The sequence below is a fragment of the Passer domesticus genome, chromosome 1, assembly GCF_036417665.1.
Source record: "Passer domesticus isolate bPasDom1 chromosome 1, bPasDom1.hap1, whole genome shotgun sequence".
NCBI classification, from domain to species: Eukaryota; Metazoa; Chordata; class Aves; order Passeriformes; family Passeridae; genus Passer; species Passer domesticus.
The window spans coordinates 38052036-38068685 of NC_087474.1; the positions used below are offsets into that span (position 1 = coordinate 38052036).

The following is a 16650-nucleotide window of genomic DNA, read 5'->3' on the forward strand; positions in this document are numbered from 1 at the left end:
AAAAAACCCCAAATAAACCTGAAACCCGTTTTGCAAGTGTCAGCTTTATGACAAAAAGGAATTCACAGTCCCCCAGCAGACAGCTATCTTGCATACCAAGATGCAGGAAAAGTGTCATAGAAAGAGTGTCTTAATTCTGTTACAACAATTTATCTTTCCTCTTTCCTTAAGTCTTGTACCTATATTTGAAAATATGTGACAATTGTGGTTATGGGATGTAAGAGCTACAGATCTGCTTTTCAATAAACTGACTTTGAAGTTCTGTTTCATGCATTTTCTTTTTTATTCATGCATCTGGTCATATAGAGTAGTTTACTTTTTTTGGCTGCAGACTTGGCAGATACAAAATGCAGATGTTGTTCTTCTGACTTAAGCTGCTATTTTAAGCTTTTTGGCCAGCGGTTGGAAATTTTAGGTTCAGTTGTTTATTTGCTTATCATCAAAGTGGTTTTTGTCATATAATTCATATATGAGTATTAGCTTTCTGTGTTTACTTTCAGAGTTTGAGATTAAGAGTATGGTCTTTTTTTCCCCCCTTTACGTTTTTTGAACCAGCATGCTCTTTTGATTAATAATACAGTAGAATATGTTATGCTTCAGAGAGCTTTTATTTGCAAAGGAAAAAAAAAAAAAACCTAAAAAAAACCACCCAACCAACCCAACCGAAAACCAGCCCAACCCTCACATTGTGCTGCAATGCTTTCCCTTTAAGAAAACCATATCTCTCTCCAGATGCCTGCATCTCTTTGATACAAAAGGGTACACTAAGTTCCATCTATAAACAGAATCCACTAATTAAGAGTAATTGCTTCGGAGATTGGTACAGACTCTTCAGCATCAGATGCATGTTCCTCTCAGATATCCATTAGCCTCTAATAAGATAATGCAGATGTGCCAGTCTGTTTCCTGTTTCCTTCTATTGTACCTTTATTGCCGTATATGGACCAATGGGATGGGCTGAACAATAAGTGGATGTCCTTTTGCTCCCAGAGCCCTTCTCAAAGGAATGTTTGTTATTAGATTGCTTTTTCTGTTTAGTTTCACATCACTATGCTAATAAAGGAAACATAACACTCCGAAGGCTTTTTTTTTTTTTTTTTACTTCTGCCACAGTAACAAGTTTATTGTTTAATTAAATCTTGTCGGATAGCCATGAAAACAAAAATGCAACATCTCACAATCAGTGAGAACTGGTGCAGAACAGAGTATAGCCTCTTTGTGAAATAAAAGTTTCCATGCATTTTTAAGAGTTTAAAGGCAGTGTGGTTATCGTGTTACTGGATCTGACTGATTTACACTTGAGTCGTGCTAAATCTGCTGAATTATTCAGTACTGCTGAATGCAACACCATCAGCCAGCATAATAGAAAGCATATGCATAATCAGGGATTTCAATACAAACTATACATTAAATACAGTAAGCATTCTCAAAACTGGACTTGTTTTGAAAACAGCATTAGAATATGTCTTGAAGCCAGCTAATAAATAAGAGTTCCACCAACTCTGTCCCTTGGGGAATACAGGTAATAAATATATTGTTGAAATGCTTTATATGCAAAATTTCTCTGAAATTGTTTTTGTTGCTCTGAGAAGAACAACTTGCCTCTCCTGTCTTACTGCCCAGGCTGCCCTCCCAGTCCAGTGATTCCTGTTTTAGCCTAAGATTTAAGGGAGGGGCGGGGGGTTTGGCATTGGCAGGAAAATGGGAAATGAACTTAGAAGAGACTTCCTCTGTGACCCTGGAAACTTCGGGGACAGCAGTGCTGCAGATGGAGGGCTTGGAGAAGCAAATTCCCAAGTGCCCAGCTCTGTGCAGAACATGTCCTCGTGTTGGGGTGCCTCTTCTGCATTCCTGGTTTTGTCCCCCAGTTGTAAAGGAAGAGCAACAGCAGTTTACTGTGGCAGAAAGGTGTAGGGATGGCAGATTTAGCTTAGAAGTTTTCTGGATTCTTCATCATGGATATCTTAAAATGACTGCTGAATTTGAAACATTACCATAGGTGGGGCAGAACTCCCCACTGACCTTTTCAGAAGTAAGGGAATAAAAAAAAGACAAAAATCCTGCTTTACTTGCAATGCTGACAACTTAATTCCCTGCTATGGCTAGTGAGAGGGGAGGAAGAGGAATGTGGAACTGGGATGTTGTTGGCAAAAGGAAGGACAGAGCATAACCTTCCTACTGACACAGAACAATTGGCCAAGCCTCCTGCCTTGGCTTCTTGCCTGTCCAGCTGTTGATGTGCATCAAAGTCACCTGCAACAGCAAAGGGATTGTAGGAATTCAAATAAATCTTAATACAAGTGAAAAATTCAGAAGGATGAGTTATGGCACAGTAATACCAAATATTGTTACCAAATGGAAGCTAAATAGCAATATAATGAATGAGGCTCAATACATTTAATATATTTAAGGAGAACTGACAGATGTCTGAAGAGCAAAGCTGCTTTCTGTAGTCAAGCCTGTGCAAAATGCATGGGAAATCAAGAGACAATAAGAAAACTTGGGTTGCTGCTTATCCAGTAAAATTTGAAGCTTGTATGTGAAAATTTGTAGTTTTAAATTTCTGCTCAGCTGCGCAAACATTGAGAATGTATGTGGAAGAGACAGATACACCTGCTGCATTAACTGCAGCTGATAAATATTCTTCTCTGCACTAGAGCTACTGTAGCCTCCTTCCCCTGTGGCCATCTGCTTTATCACTGAAGTCAAGTCAATAAAAGACCTGTAAAAACCAAAAAGGAGGAGGCATATGTTCCGTCAAAGAAAAGTCATTGGCCGCTGTTCAATGCAAAGTAGTGCACAGTGTGATCATCTCTTGGTGAACATTCAAAGGAACTTTTCTGTATGATCCTTTTCCATACTGCTTGTACTATGGGCCTTGTGCTCATGAACAGTCACTAAGGAAAAGCCTATGGAAGAGGATTTTCATCGTATGCTGAGGAGATCCTCTGAAGTCTCTTGGTCACAGCCATTTTCTGAAAATTTTGCCTTCTGCCTCCAGGGCAGAAATCCATGCTGTTGCTATGGGTGTTTACCATAGCAAATGACAACAAAAGAAAATCTCCTTCACAAAGCTGACACCCGTACAGTGTTTTGAGCTATGGTACAGGTTTAGTTAGGCAAAAGAGATGTTTTCACCTTGGAATCACATGCAGCCTAGACATCTGTGGCTGATGTTCAGTGCTAGGTTCAGGGACATGAATGTGTCCATCTGGTGATACATTAGTGCAATGTGTCATGGGCGTTGTGCCATGGAACTGGTGTGAATGGGAAAGCTGATTGCTGGGTTTCCTGTTCTGCAGCTGTTTCTGCTTTGGGATGTCCTCTGCTGTGCAGTGATGAAGGTGATGGGTCTGTAATCTCTGTTAGCAGAGCTGGTGACTTGAAGTTCCTTGGAAACCATGGAACACAAGTGGCATTTGCTTCTTTACAAGAAGCTGGAGCTGCTGCTATGCAGCTATCTGCCTACAATCTGCTGCTTGACCATTGCATAGATGTTCAGCCATGTGAACAACCTGGTGCTCCCAAGGGACACAGCTGGGAGTCAAATGATACACTGTTTTGAGTATCATGACTTTTACCCTGTCTTCTCTCTCTGCTTATGGAAAGTACATTTCTGAAGAACTCTGAAGAGGAACAAATTCTGAAGGCTTATCTCCATCACAGCTATCTGCAAGACAATTCTTGCCACAAGTGGTGAAAGGAAGGTGATTTTTGAGTAAGGCAAGAAATACTTACTTTCATGTAGTAATTTCAGTTTACAATTACATTTCATGCAAAATTATAAGCACGCAAAACTATATGATTATAACCTAGTTTTGGCACTGTTAAATATATGTATTTGTATACTGAGGAGCTATAGCACTGCTGTGTTCTGTCATCACCAGCTCCATCACAGATCATGTTCCTTCAGTAACGAAGAACTGACCAAAGAGTTTTCCTGAGTGCCTTTTTCCCCCCCTCTCTCTTGAAGAGGTTGCTTTTTTCTCAATACTTTTCACTTAAATATGAAAATATATCTGATGTGGTTCTGGGAACATTTTTAACTTATGATGAGCTCTGCATTTTTCTGGCTAATAGAAATATAATTGAAGGTGTTAGATAGTTTTATAAGATGAATTTTATTTCCAAAGCCCTACATCATTTAAAAATAGATGACCTTGTTCTGTGTTTAATTTAATGCACACATTTTTAGGGCTGGTATTCATCAGCATCCCTCTCCTGTTCTTTTTTTTTGCAAACACTTAAAAGTGTGGTATTTTTGCTGGCTTTTGTGGAATTGCTTTATAAAACTTTGCGTGTTCCTTTGATACTTGACTTTCCTTGTCTCTTAAGCTTCGTAAAGCCTTAGCTAGTTAAAGCAGGCACCAGCGATGGTTCATCTCAATTTGTGTTGTTAGTGAGTCAATGTATTTTAGCTGCTGGGGCTCCCTCAAAAGATCTGACTGGTTTCACTGGTCTCCAGGCATGTGGTCCTCGAGCTCAGCTTGGCCAACAACTGTGCCTTCGCTTGCTGCATCCCCTTCTTACAGCCTCATCTCTGCATACGTTTGCATCCATTAGCATTAAAGGCATTTTGTGCATAATTTACACAGTTATCAAATACTTACAAGCTACATTTCAGCTATCCCCAAGCAGGCTGCACTCAGCAGAAGCTGCTGTCTGACAACATGCACAGCTGGTAACCTTTGCTGGTATTCCACACAGAGCAGAAACACTCCGCTGCTCTCTGACAGGCAAACATATGCATCCGAGTTGGGTTTTTTTTCCTTTTTCTCCTTGCTCATTTGAATTCTTACCGACAACTGGTGTGCTGAGCAGCAGCAGTGATAGTCAGTAATGCGTTGTCACAGTTTTCCTCCTCTGGCAGCAGTTTTGCTTTGTGACCTTGACACATCATTTCACCGCTCCTTTGTTTTCCCACCCAAAAATCCTCTTGCCTTTGGTTTCAGGCTATAATTTCAAAGAATTACAGATAAAAGTGCTATATAGCAGTGGATGTGGTTACTGATCACTGACTGTGGCAGATGCAAGAGTGTAGTACATTGTCTCAGGAAACAAAGCTTTACTCAGCCGTGTACTGCCTTCCTTTTGGATGGCTGAGTTTGCTCTGTGGTGCCTACTTCCTACTACAGTATGTGTTGGAGGAGATGAGTAAACTCCTTGTGCAGGGTGAGCTCAGGAGCCAGCTGCAGCACTCACTGGCTTTTGCCTGGAGCACTGCATGAGTAGCTACAGGAGCAGTGCTTGCAATATGGAAGTGGCTGCAGCCTTCCCAGTACTGTATCTCTCAAGACACCAGTAGCACTTACTGGTGTTGCACCAGCAGGTTGATTCAGAGGCCACCAGCCATCTGCTGTACGTAGACTTGAACTGCTATGGAGGGAGCAAATATCATGGGAATATCACAAAAAGTGATAGAACTGCTGTTCTCAGCTTGAGGCTTTCGGTACAGAGCCTGAAAAAATGAGGACCCCTTGAAAGGTGGCAGCTGCTTAGGTGAAACTCTGAGGAAGGTGTGTGGAGCTCTGGATGACTTTGAAGATGGTGGTCATGACAGCAAGCAAGTTCCCTAGCAGAGTACAGGAGAAGTGTGTTGGAGTGTATTGGATCATGTCACTCGCTCACCCAGACAATGAAATCATGGGTGCTTGTCTGTTTGGGCAGTTCCTCTACCCCTCAAAAAAAAAAAAATAGAAAACCATTAGTGAGGTGTCTCCTAAGGGATAATAAGCTAACTATTCTTTGTGAAAATAGTCATTATTAAAGCAATTGCTGATTTAACAGCCCAATCCAAAATTGCCCTCAGGTGCATGTCTCAGTGTCCTGCCTGGGAGGGAGTTGAGAGCCTCCTCACTGCCAATCCTTCTGTAAATTTTAGGGGCATGCTGAAAGCTTTCACACACAGGGAAATTTTTTAGAAGTTGATTATTTTTCTCCCCCAGCATTAGTTATTTCAGTTAACTATTGATACATTGGTTTTAAATCTGGCAGTTTTCACAAGACTGCGTCACACCAAAAATAGCTTTTGGTGATGCACATCGTGCAGGGAAATAATTTTAATGGGTGTTCTGTTTCAGTAATAGGGTGAGAGTTTTACATGAACTGACCTTGTGGGATACTGATAAATAAATTGTAACAGAACAAAAATAACAATGAGTAAAATAGTTTTCTATGTGCACATTTAAAAAATATGTATATTTTAATCAATATTGTTTTCTTTCCCCAGACTGTGTCAGTATGCATCTGTAGAGAACAACTGTGCTTCCAGAGAAACATTTGTAGAAGCAACTGAACTGCACCCTGATACCAGAGTAAGAAGACTTTCTATCCACAGTCTGCAGAGCAAGGATGTCCTAGAAGAGAGAACAGTAGGAAGCAGTGATGAAATATAGGATGGACCTGATATAGTGACTTACCTTTTCATCATCACGCAATCCAGCTTAAGCTGTACCTTCAGGCTTGACAGCCCTCGTCATTCATAATTTGAGGTATCTAATTTGCTGGCCTGGAGTGATGCAACGTGATACCTGTCCCCTGTGAGGTGCTAACATGACAACCAGTAGCCGCACATGTCCAGTACCAGCTGTGAATGGACATATGACTCACTATCCAGCAGCACCATATCCCTTACTTTTTCCTCCAGTCATTGGTGGACTGTCACTACCTTCCCTGCATGGACTCCAGAGTCACCCACCAACTAGTGGATGCAGCACACCATCACCTGCAAGTAAGTGCTTGGTATTAATACTTTTTATTGACCAGCTCTCCCCAAATAATGACTGATCATGTTCAGTCTGAAATTTTATCAGGAATGGTTGCAGTTGTTCATCTATGATGTATTTTACTTGGGCAAAAAGCATGCATTTGTTTTGAAATACCATTTTCACTTCCTCTTGTTTTTGTATAAACAAACAGGCAACTGTTTGGCATGCCAAAGCTATGGAAACCAAGAGTGACAAAACCTGCTATGCATTTTGGTATATCCTGCATTATTATATTAGCTGCAGAATCCGGTGTTGCTTTTAAAAAAAATTGACCTTTTTGTCATCATGAATGGCTGTGATTCCTTAGTATAGAATGCACTGAAGTTGCACAGTTATTAAAAATGCTTTAGTTTTCTTCCATAAGTAGCTCTTTTCTTCATGTGCAGCTTCTGAAGAGCAGCCCAGTGGACAGCAGGTATCTGTGAGCTGCCTGTGGCTGAGTCTGTGGTTGAGTTTCTGTTGTGCTTTAACCCCAGATAACAACCAACTATTGCACAGCTGCTGTCTCACATCTCCTTTCCCCCATAGTGGGATGAGAAAGAGTATTGAGGTGGGAAAAAAAGGTAAAACCCATCGAGATAACAACTTAATATTGAAATTAGATATAAAAATAGTTGTCATCAAAAGGGATGCAACAAAAAGAGAGAGAGAAGTAAAACCCAGGAGAAACAAGAGATGCTCACTACAGTTGCTCAGCACCTGCTGACAGCCAGTGCCAGCCAGTCCATGAGCAGCCATCAGCAGCCATGACCAGCTCCTCCCCCTTTATGTACTGGGGATGGCATTTTACCTCATGGAATATCGCTTGGGCCTGTTTGGGTCAGCTGTCCTGGCTGTGCTCCCTCCCAGCCCCTTGTGCATGTCCTCACTGTTAGAGCATGGAAAATTGAGAAGCCCTTGACTGAGAGTAAACACTACTTAACACAGTGGTGCTTTAGTTTTTGCTATCAACACACTCCATCCCAAAACCACAGCAATCTACCTGCTTCTAGGAAGAAAATTTACTCTCCCAGCCAAAACTAGGACAGTTCTACATGCAGCACTGCTGAGTGTATTAGCTGGGCAAAGTTTTTTCTCTGTCTTACAACAAGCATGCTTTCTGCTTGGTCTTAGTTTTATATGTGTTTAAGTGGTTCCAAACAAAGCTGTTCCAGGTCTAAACTTTCTAAGTAGGATCACTTAGACAAGATACATCCCCGGAGGTCTTTGCAGTGGGTGACTGATGTATTTATCATCCAGGAAACCCAGATATATACAGCTTTGCAGATCAGTTTGTTGTTGAAGATGCTTGTCTAAGTACATTACTGTGACTGTTGGATATGAGAAGTCTTGACTAAACAGCACATGTGGGGAACAATGCACTTTCTACTAAAGGAAAAAGAGTTTTGTTATAGCAGTTTCCCTCATGCATCTTCCAACAAATCTCACAAAGTTTCAGCTCCAAATTTGAATGGGAAATCACAGTGAAGACAGTACTTCTGAAGAGTAAAAGTTGCAGGGTTTGTGCTTCTTGGTATTAATTCTGGCTTCACGTCTCACACACACATATGGTAATGCTGGGCAGTCTTAAAGTAAATTAGTGGGTTTGGTGGTTTTTTTCTTGGTTTTGTTTTTTGAGGGGGGGGTTGTTGTCAGATTTTTTTGTCTTTTTGATTGTTTTTGTTTTGTTTTTCTTCCCATTCATGTAGACAGTTTTCATCCAGTCACATATACAAAGAAGTATAACTGGATCAGGTTTTTGTTTGCCCTGTTCTATTGCAGGGTGTTTGTCTTTATTGGAGATGAAAAACAAAACATTCAGAAGATCTACAAGTAACTTCAATTTTCCAATCCTATCAGAAAATATCCTGGTTGATTATCAGATTACCATCCTGAATTTATTCTGCACTATTTCAGGAATACTCACCTGTTGAAGAAATAGTTTTATTAGTAAATGGGAACATTTTCTGAGGCATAGATTAGTAAATACCAAAATTATATGACCAGCAATGTAGAGTTTTTCTTTTCTATGAATTATTCCTGTGGAATTAAGACTGTGTTGCTGATGCATTATTAATGATTAATAAACCAGTCAGTGCTCAGCCTCTCAGAAAAGTACTGCTTAGTATGAATTTCTGCCAATATGCAAAATAAGTGGCTACCTCTAAATCTTGGGGTTTGTGCCTTTATGCCATCATCCCAGCATTTTCAGGGCAGTATTTTTGTGGAGGTGCTTTGCAGCACCGGCTCTCTGTGACTGAGCAGAAAAGCCTGGCAGCTGTTGTGCACAGCTCAAGGCAATAGTGTTTGCAAATACCAGCTAAAATTGGCAAGATAGGAAGGAAGATGACTTGAATGAGGATTGTTTTTGAGACATAGTCCAGTGCAGGATGACTCTTCTGGTTTGTAATACCCTGTTTTCATACCTGTACTGTCAGCACTCTGTCTGTAGACTTCTGATTCTGGAACTTGAGGTTTATATTGCTGGATTTATAGAGACAAGTTATTGGAAGCATGCAGGTTGAGCTTTGGGTTGTATTTCAGGGTTGTGCTCTCCATTGTAGATTTTGTTTGTTTATTTGTTTGTTTTCCCAATGAAGCCACCCATAGGCCAAAGTCAGTATGATTGATGGTCTCTATTAAAGTTAGAATTTATACTGTGTGGTGCAATATGGAACTCTCTTGAAAAGACCGGAAAAAATTAAAGGTTGGCCAAACCAGTACTCTGTACATGCTTGAAGCTATTGTACTATTTATCTTCCAGATTCTTTTCATTCATGTAAAATCCAATAGAAATGACTTTACATAAGAGGAATGTTATAAAGATCTCTTTAATCTTTATAAAACAATGCTGTTCAACAGCTTTTGTTCAAAGTTAGTGCCATTTGAGCTTTTGTATTAGTGTCTTGTTTTATTTTGTTCTGTCTTGGTTATACACCTTTAATGATGGCAGAATAACCTTATATCAAGTTGCATTATTAAGCTATCTTAATCTACAGTTGGGGCAGGTATCTCCAGCCCCATGAAACAGACAACAGTACATCTTAGACACATGAATTGTGTGAGCACAAGGGGCTTGCCATAAATGCTCAGGATGGAGTGATTTAGTTTCATTGATGTTAATAATGCTGTTGCCTCTGTGACCTGTGACTCGGCTCCTGTTTTTATACTGAGATACATAGTGCAAAATACTTAATAATTGGAGGTCTGGTCGCAGTGCTAGAGAGGTCAGAGGATGAAAAACCCACTTTTATGGGTACGTGAGCGATGCATTAGCGCCAAACGAGACCACGGTCGAGAAGATCATTACTTCTGTGAAGTCCCATTGATTTACCTACTGCTGTGTTACCCCGTGGAGCACGCAGCAGACATCTTCACTCCTGACATCAGGTGGCACGCAGGCTCCCCTGGCTGCATTAATGAATGAGGAGTTTCTACTACACAGCAGAGATGGTTTCAGGAGGTTACTGCTTAGCTCATTTAGAAATATTGAGAGAAGGCAGAACTGGAGGCATTCCTGTGCTTTTTGGGTCATGTACCAGCCTGTCATAGACCAAGAGGTTTTGGTTCTTTGCCATACTCGGAGCAGCTACAAGAAATGAGCAAATGTCCTGCAGAGCCTGACATGTTTGCAATAGGAAAATCATGGAAGACTTGTGAAATATTTTGGGGAGGAATAAATAAATATGGGCAAATATTGTTGCTTGACATATTATTGAAGTAAAACCACCTTAGGTTCAGGTGAGTAGCAGTCACACAGGCAATTCTTGTTTGTGAGTGGCATCACTCCATCAGCCCTGGAAGAAGGGTCAGGGCCCCTCTGGCCATGATGAGACCTAATGCTGCTGCCAGAGGTCAGTAATTCAAGTGTCACAACATGAGGATACTAGCTTTAGAAGAGTTTACCTTCTTTATAAAACATTTGTTGTGTGGCTGTAACGACACATTCTAATTTCTGGAAAAAGTGTAGTTATAAAAATCATTCTTACAAAAAACCCCAAACTCCAAGGAAACACCCCTAAGTAAGAGAATGACCACCTGGAATTTGAGAAGGAAAGTATGTAAAAGCCGCACAGATCATTGTAGTATATCCATGGAGTTGAAAACTGGTGAGGAAAGTGCTGCCTTTATGTTATGGCTGATGGAACTGCAAGGCACACAGCAATGTTGCAGTTTCACAGACAAATATCAATGTGGGGAAGATGAAGCCCTGCTGGTTGCTTGTAGAGTATCTTTTCAAGGCTGGTTCCTGTAACATAATTTCACCAGAATGAGTTTTGCAGAATTAGAATTATCATGGCTAAATACCACTATATAACAAAGCCAGTTGGTGTGAGCTGGAGGAAAAAGCTTAATCTGAGCTAATGCTGTGATGAAAGGAATCCCTGAGTGTATCCTAGACAAAATTAAAAAAGGGTCTGGACAATATAACCACAGTGGGAACCACTAAATAATAAAACACTTTATTTAGCAGTTGATCCCTTTCTGCTTGGATTGAGCATTTGCTTGAACCAGGTGAATTGTGCAGCCCATGGCATTTGGTGGGAGCACCCCCATATTCTACCTCTGACCCCTGCTCACATTTTGTTCCTCAGGCTGCCAACATGAGCCTTCAAATCCTTGATATCCCTCCTTCCTTCTATTTATTGCAAGGGAGGAAAAGGAGTAGCTTGATAAGGGGCAGGGAAGAGCAGCCAGTCTGATACAAGAATGTCCTGGAATTTATATAAACTCAATAAGGTTGCTTCATCCACATAGCTTGGAAAAAAATAATCTGAATGTGTTATTTAGAGGACTGTTGGGATGCCATGGAGAAAATTCCATATTAAGGTCACTCATTGTATTTTAGCCAAGCTTTTCCATTCTTTCCTGTCTGGGGTGTTTTAAAAGTGTATTGTAAAGAATAAAAGGCTTTATATTCTGTTTTATGTAAGTCTTCTTCTAAATATGAGAAAATGTATGGAAAGTAAGATCATCTGAGGAACTCAGAGGTAGACAAGGATGCACCTACAATGTTATTTCTGGTTGTGCTATATAAATACTAATTATTTTATTTATTAATCAGTATGACATATCAGGCTTTTCAGACATGCTCAGGACAGGCAGATTGTTGTTTTGGGCATTGTTTTCTGCTGGAATTGTTTTTCCTTCTATTAATGTGATTATTTACTACTTGAACTTCATCTTAAAGATTGCTTTCTTTTTTTTTTTTTCCCCTTCCTGGGAAATGGATTTTCCACTGGTATCATTAAAAAAGTACAGTCAAATCCAGTGTAACTGGTATAGTACTGCAAGATATTTTTGCCAGCCCCACCCGTTGCAGGAATTCATTTACTTTTCCAGTCCTGTTGTTAATCATTATATTGACACAGAAAGTCCTCCCAAAAGCACTCTTTGGCAGATTGCATTAAATATGAATAGCAGATATTCATTACGATGTGTTGCCCCCAAGAGAACTCTAAACTATCTGCACTACTCATGAGCAGGCAAATACACTAATTCTCCAGCTATTCAAATTATTTTCAAATAGTTTAGTGTGTCTCTAATAAAAACAAGAATGTCTCTGTTTCCCTTAATTACTCAGAAGGTCAAGGACTCCCACATCTCACTTTATTTCACAAAATGGGGAATATTCCTGTTGGAGGTTGGAGTATGGTTAGTACATGATGGATTTTCTTCCATTGGCATAGTTACTGAGGCAAGTGCTATCTGTAATGGACTGAAAAAAACCCCTCCTCATCACTCTTTGACATTCTGGAATTATCTAAAATGGTATTATAATAGTTATATTGAATTAGGAAAAAAAAATTCATGAATCAACCTTGTTTGATTCAGTTGTTTGAGTTTTTTTCACAGCATCTAATCTCAGTGCAACTGCCTCCCTTTTTTCCAGCCCTGTCTCCCTGGGGAAGCTTGCTGTGTGGTCATTTACATGTATCTGCAATTAACAGACAACTTTCAATGTACCTACTCAGTGCATGTGTTGTCCATCGTTATTGGAAAGACAGAACATGTGTTTGCATTCAGAAAGAGGGGGGTAAACAGAACATGAAGCTCAGATTTCTTAGTCACAGCCAATGTTGCCTCATGCTGTCAAGTCTAAGGAACAATGTCCAGATGATACCCTGCAGATACCACTCATGACCCTGGAAACCACCATTTCTTTTCAGTTCTCCCTTTATGTCATGTTGTGGATTTTTTCCTGGTGGAGATCTTTGTGCAGCTTGAAACCATCCATGCTTTGATTATTGAAAATATGTTATGTTGTCATTTTCGGCTTCTAGTTGATCTTAAACTTATTTTTTCATGTTAGAGCTTCTTTTTCAGTATTGCCACTTTCAAACAAACCAGGAACTCCTCTCTGCTTGGTGCAGCTGGTGACTCCTGCCACATCACTGCCCTGCCAGGGTGGGTCCTCAGCACCCTGTGGATGTAGCCCACTTCAGATTTTAGTGGGCAGTATGCTCATCTGTGAGAAATCAGTCTGGGCGTGTATGGACAGGAATTTGCTTCCTGGGAGGAAGCCAAATTTAGAAATTTTCTGCTGTGGCAGGAAAAACATGTGGTGCAATACTGGCATGTGCTCCGTAATGGCTCTGTGCATCCCTTCTAGACATGCTGTAGTCTGAAAGAGCCTGGTGTTTGGAAGTCAGAAGCTATCAGAGAACTGCTCTTTCTCTCCTTATGGGCCCCAAACCAGGGAAGTTTCCCAACAAAAAGCCTTCTTACCTAAGGCTGGAAATATGTTTCTGTGGAGTATTACAAATAACCTTCTCCTCTGCTCTGGCTCAATGAAAATAACACCCAGTAGCTCCCAGTACTGGGAGCGTCAGGAATGAAGAGTGAATGGTTTGTTGTAGCTCCCCATTGTTGGTTCATTGGGGGTGACTCCTCTGTAGCCCTTCCACCATTCCACAGTGATAGTGTGTTTGGTGTCAGTTCCTCCATTCATGCTCAAAAATAATGTAATGCCAGGCTTTGGGTTTGGCAAGGTGGCAGCACCCAGAGTTATTTCAATGTCTGATGTGTTTCCAATCCAAATCGATAGGTGCAATCTTGTGAAATTGCTAACAGTGTGATAGTTCATGATATTAAAAGTCAACATAAGCTTTTGATTTGCCAGCTTTCTTTCTGAAGGCATATGCTCAGCAGCTAATCATGTCATTTTAGCTATGTGGAGAGTTTCCATCCAGTCATGTTGCCATGTTCAAAAGGCAGGTCACTGTGTGGACTGGGGGGGATTTTGTAAATACCAAGTGTTTTTTTGTGAGCTAAAATGTGGGCCTTTTATTTTGCCTCAGTGCTGGCCTTGGCAAAACTTTCCTCTTTTAGTCTACCTGAATTGTGAGTTTGTGTTTACTATGGTTTTACCAATACGTGGTGTTTAATTGGGAAGTCTTTTTTAAGATTTGGACAGGGACAGATTTTTCTTCAGAAGGGATCAATTTATAGTTTTCCTCATGTAGAATACCTTCCCCTCTTGCCTATTTAGGGAATATGGGGAACAAATTGCGTTATGGACTTTTCAGCTGTATCAATGACAACATGTTTCCCATTTAAAATGATAAATACCCACCCTATCTGATGAGTCCTGAAAGGGCAGGGAATCCTTTTTCCCTTCCTTTGTCCTTCAGCGCTCCGTTTCCTTTCTTACTGCCCAGAATAGGCCTACATCAGTAATATTCATAAATGATTTACAAAAGTAATTCCTGTGTAATAGCTTGGGACGTCAAGATTTTATGATGCTGCCAGATGTGCTATCAAACAAAATTATCTGGTTCAAAAAACTTGTGATAAATCTAGTCAGGGGAAATTCCCCAGGGCAGACTCACCCTCTACAAAAGTAACTATATCTCATAAAATTGTTAGATTTCCCTTTACCACATGTTTGAAATCAGACTTAAAGCAACAATTTAATTCATGTCAAAACTTAGGTTTGGTATAAACTAACAAACAGGAAGGACTGGCCTTAAGCAACAGAAACCTCTTTTCCTTTCAAAACACCCCGTACACACTCAGAGGAAATGTCAGAGTAAATATCAGAAATATTCGGAAAACCAGAACCTGCATCCCTAAGATACTCAACTGTTTTGTCTAGATAATGCATTTTTAGAAAGCAGTCATACCCTAAATATAGTGGGTCTCACCAGGGTTGGCCTGCTGAGCTCCTGACTGCTGTATCTGAGTACCCTGATGTTGTGCAGTGGGCAACACGCCCAGCATTTTCCCTGTGTGTTTGATTCTTCATGGTCTGAGTCAGAGAAAGTGTGTTGGTAGCAAGGTGTGTGTTTTGGCTGGGAGTTTGGGTTTTGAAGGAGGTTCCTCCTTCAAAAGTGCCTCCAGTGCTGGAGAGGCACTGGAAATCCCTGTGTGGTCATGCCTCCATATTGGGGAAGGCTCCACAAGTTTATGGTGGTCCTTACTTCTCAGAAAAGCCTGCAAGGATGTTTAGGTGCCTACAAAACCAAACTTCATAGGTGTAAGTACTTCAGTTATGCCAGAGGAGCAAAAGGTTTTTCAGCATGATTTTGATCCCATAGTTCAAGGTGTCTGGGAGAAGGGCTGAAAGTCATGACTGGCTGTCATGAAGCAGAAATCCTGAGCTTAGGTGATGGAAGAGTTTGGTTCAGCATTTCTTGGGAGGCTAGAGGAGAAGAGGAGAGATGGGTCTGGAGGTTTGTGATGTGCCATATCTCTAGGGAATGCGCTTCTGCTTTCAGAGTACTCTGAGATATCCATGGCCTCGGCATGCCATTGGATAACACACTTGATTACACCTTCAGTTAAGGTGGAAGTCAGGTCATTCATGCACTTCATAGGTGTGGACCTTCTGGTAGAGCTTTGCTATTTTTTCTGTGCTGAAGGCCAGTCAAATTTGATTTAACCTCAGCATTAAACTTCGTATGTGTCAATCTGAGACTTGTAGTAAGGCTAATACTCAACTTTTTATAAGAAATGTGAACTGCAAGAAATTAAGATGGGCAGAAAAACCCCAGAAATACTGTGGAAAACTCAGAAAAATACTTACCTCATCCTTTTAGGATGCATTTCCTTATCCTTTCTATGGGTGGATTCAGACCCCAGCATGACCACGCAGCTCCTGCGAGTGCTGTGAAGACTGCCTGTGGTCACATCTGGAGATATTTTTTTCCTATATGTATGTAAAAATTATGTAGTTGATTCTTAGAAACTAAGGCCTTGATCTCTCAGCTAAAGCAGTAAGAGCAGATTGCATTCAGTCCTTAAATTTAAGACCTAAGATTCTTTTCAAAACCTGGCTTTTACTGAAGATGTATTTAGATATTTACAGTAATGTGAGGATTATAATTTCTGAGGTAATGGGAGGGAGGCAAAATGTAGGCTTATTCAGTTCTCATTTCTCAAAGTTAAAAGATTTTAGGTGTATTTCAAGGCTTCATAACACAACATACCTAACTAGAACTTTTTACAACCTGTGACGTTTTTTCCAGTCAATTTTTAAAAATACTTAATAGTTAGTTTCAATGAAGGAAATGCCAAAAGTCCTTTAAATACAGCTGTAATAGCATCACTTTTTCCTCTCTGCATTTAAAAATAAGAAGAAAGACATTCTTTACCAGTACTGAATACTCCAGGGAAGAAAGGTGGTGTCCTAAGGCTGCTCTGTGCAGCCTGCAGCTGTTACCAGAGATTCTGTCCGAAACCCTCTAGGCTCTAACAAACTCTGCAACTGTATTTGAAGGAGAAAAAACTTGGCTCCCTTTTATGATTGAGACATCCAAGCCAACAGCCGCAGTGCTGTCCTCACAATCAGGTCCCTGTCAGTGGAAAATGCAGCGCAATTTCCTGTGCACTCTGATTTCAGCCGGGTACCATGGCCACTGTGGAACGCAGCGTCTGACAGGGGCAATACCCACCCTTCTGC

General features: G+C 40.6%; 1 protein-coding gene and 1 long non-coding RNA gene across 9 annotated transcripts in view; one reads left to right on the top strand and one right to left on the bottom strand.

Annotated features, from left to right (window-relative positions):
* RARB (retinoic acid receptor beta) overlaps positions 1-16650 on the top strand; it is a 320192-nt gene that overhangs the window by 122407 nt on the left and 181135 nt on the right. For 7 of the 8 annotated variants that reach the window (XM_064414722.1, XM_064414759.1, XM_064414765.1 and 4 more), the window contains one exon: positions 6230-6730. In XM_064414722.1, coding sequence (XP_064270792.1) covers positions 6553-6730 — 178 coding nt within the window. In that variant the 5' untranslated portion in view covers positions 6230-6552. Of the gene's footprint in view, positions 1-3437; positions 3719-6229; positions 6731-16650 lie in introns of those variants that run through there. The other variant, XM_064414731.1, reaches the window with a different exon arrangement.
* LOC135297371 (uncharacterized) lies at positions 10452-16486 on the bottom strand. The gene is made up of 3 exons (XR_010359387.1): positions 16343-16486; positions 15775-15897; positions 10452-10995 (listed from the first exon to the last, which is right to left on the bottom strand). It is a non-coding gene; the product is annotated as an uncharacterized LOC135297371 (long non-coding RNA).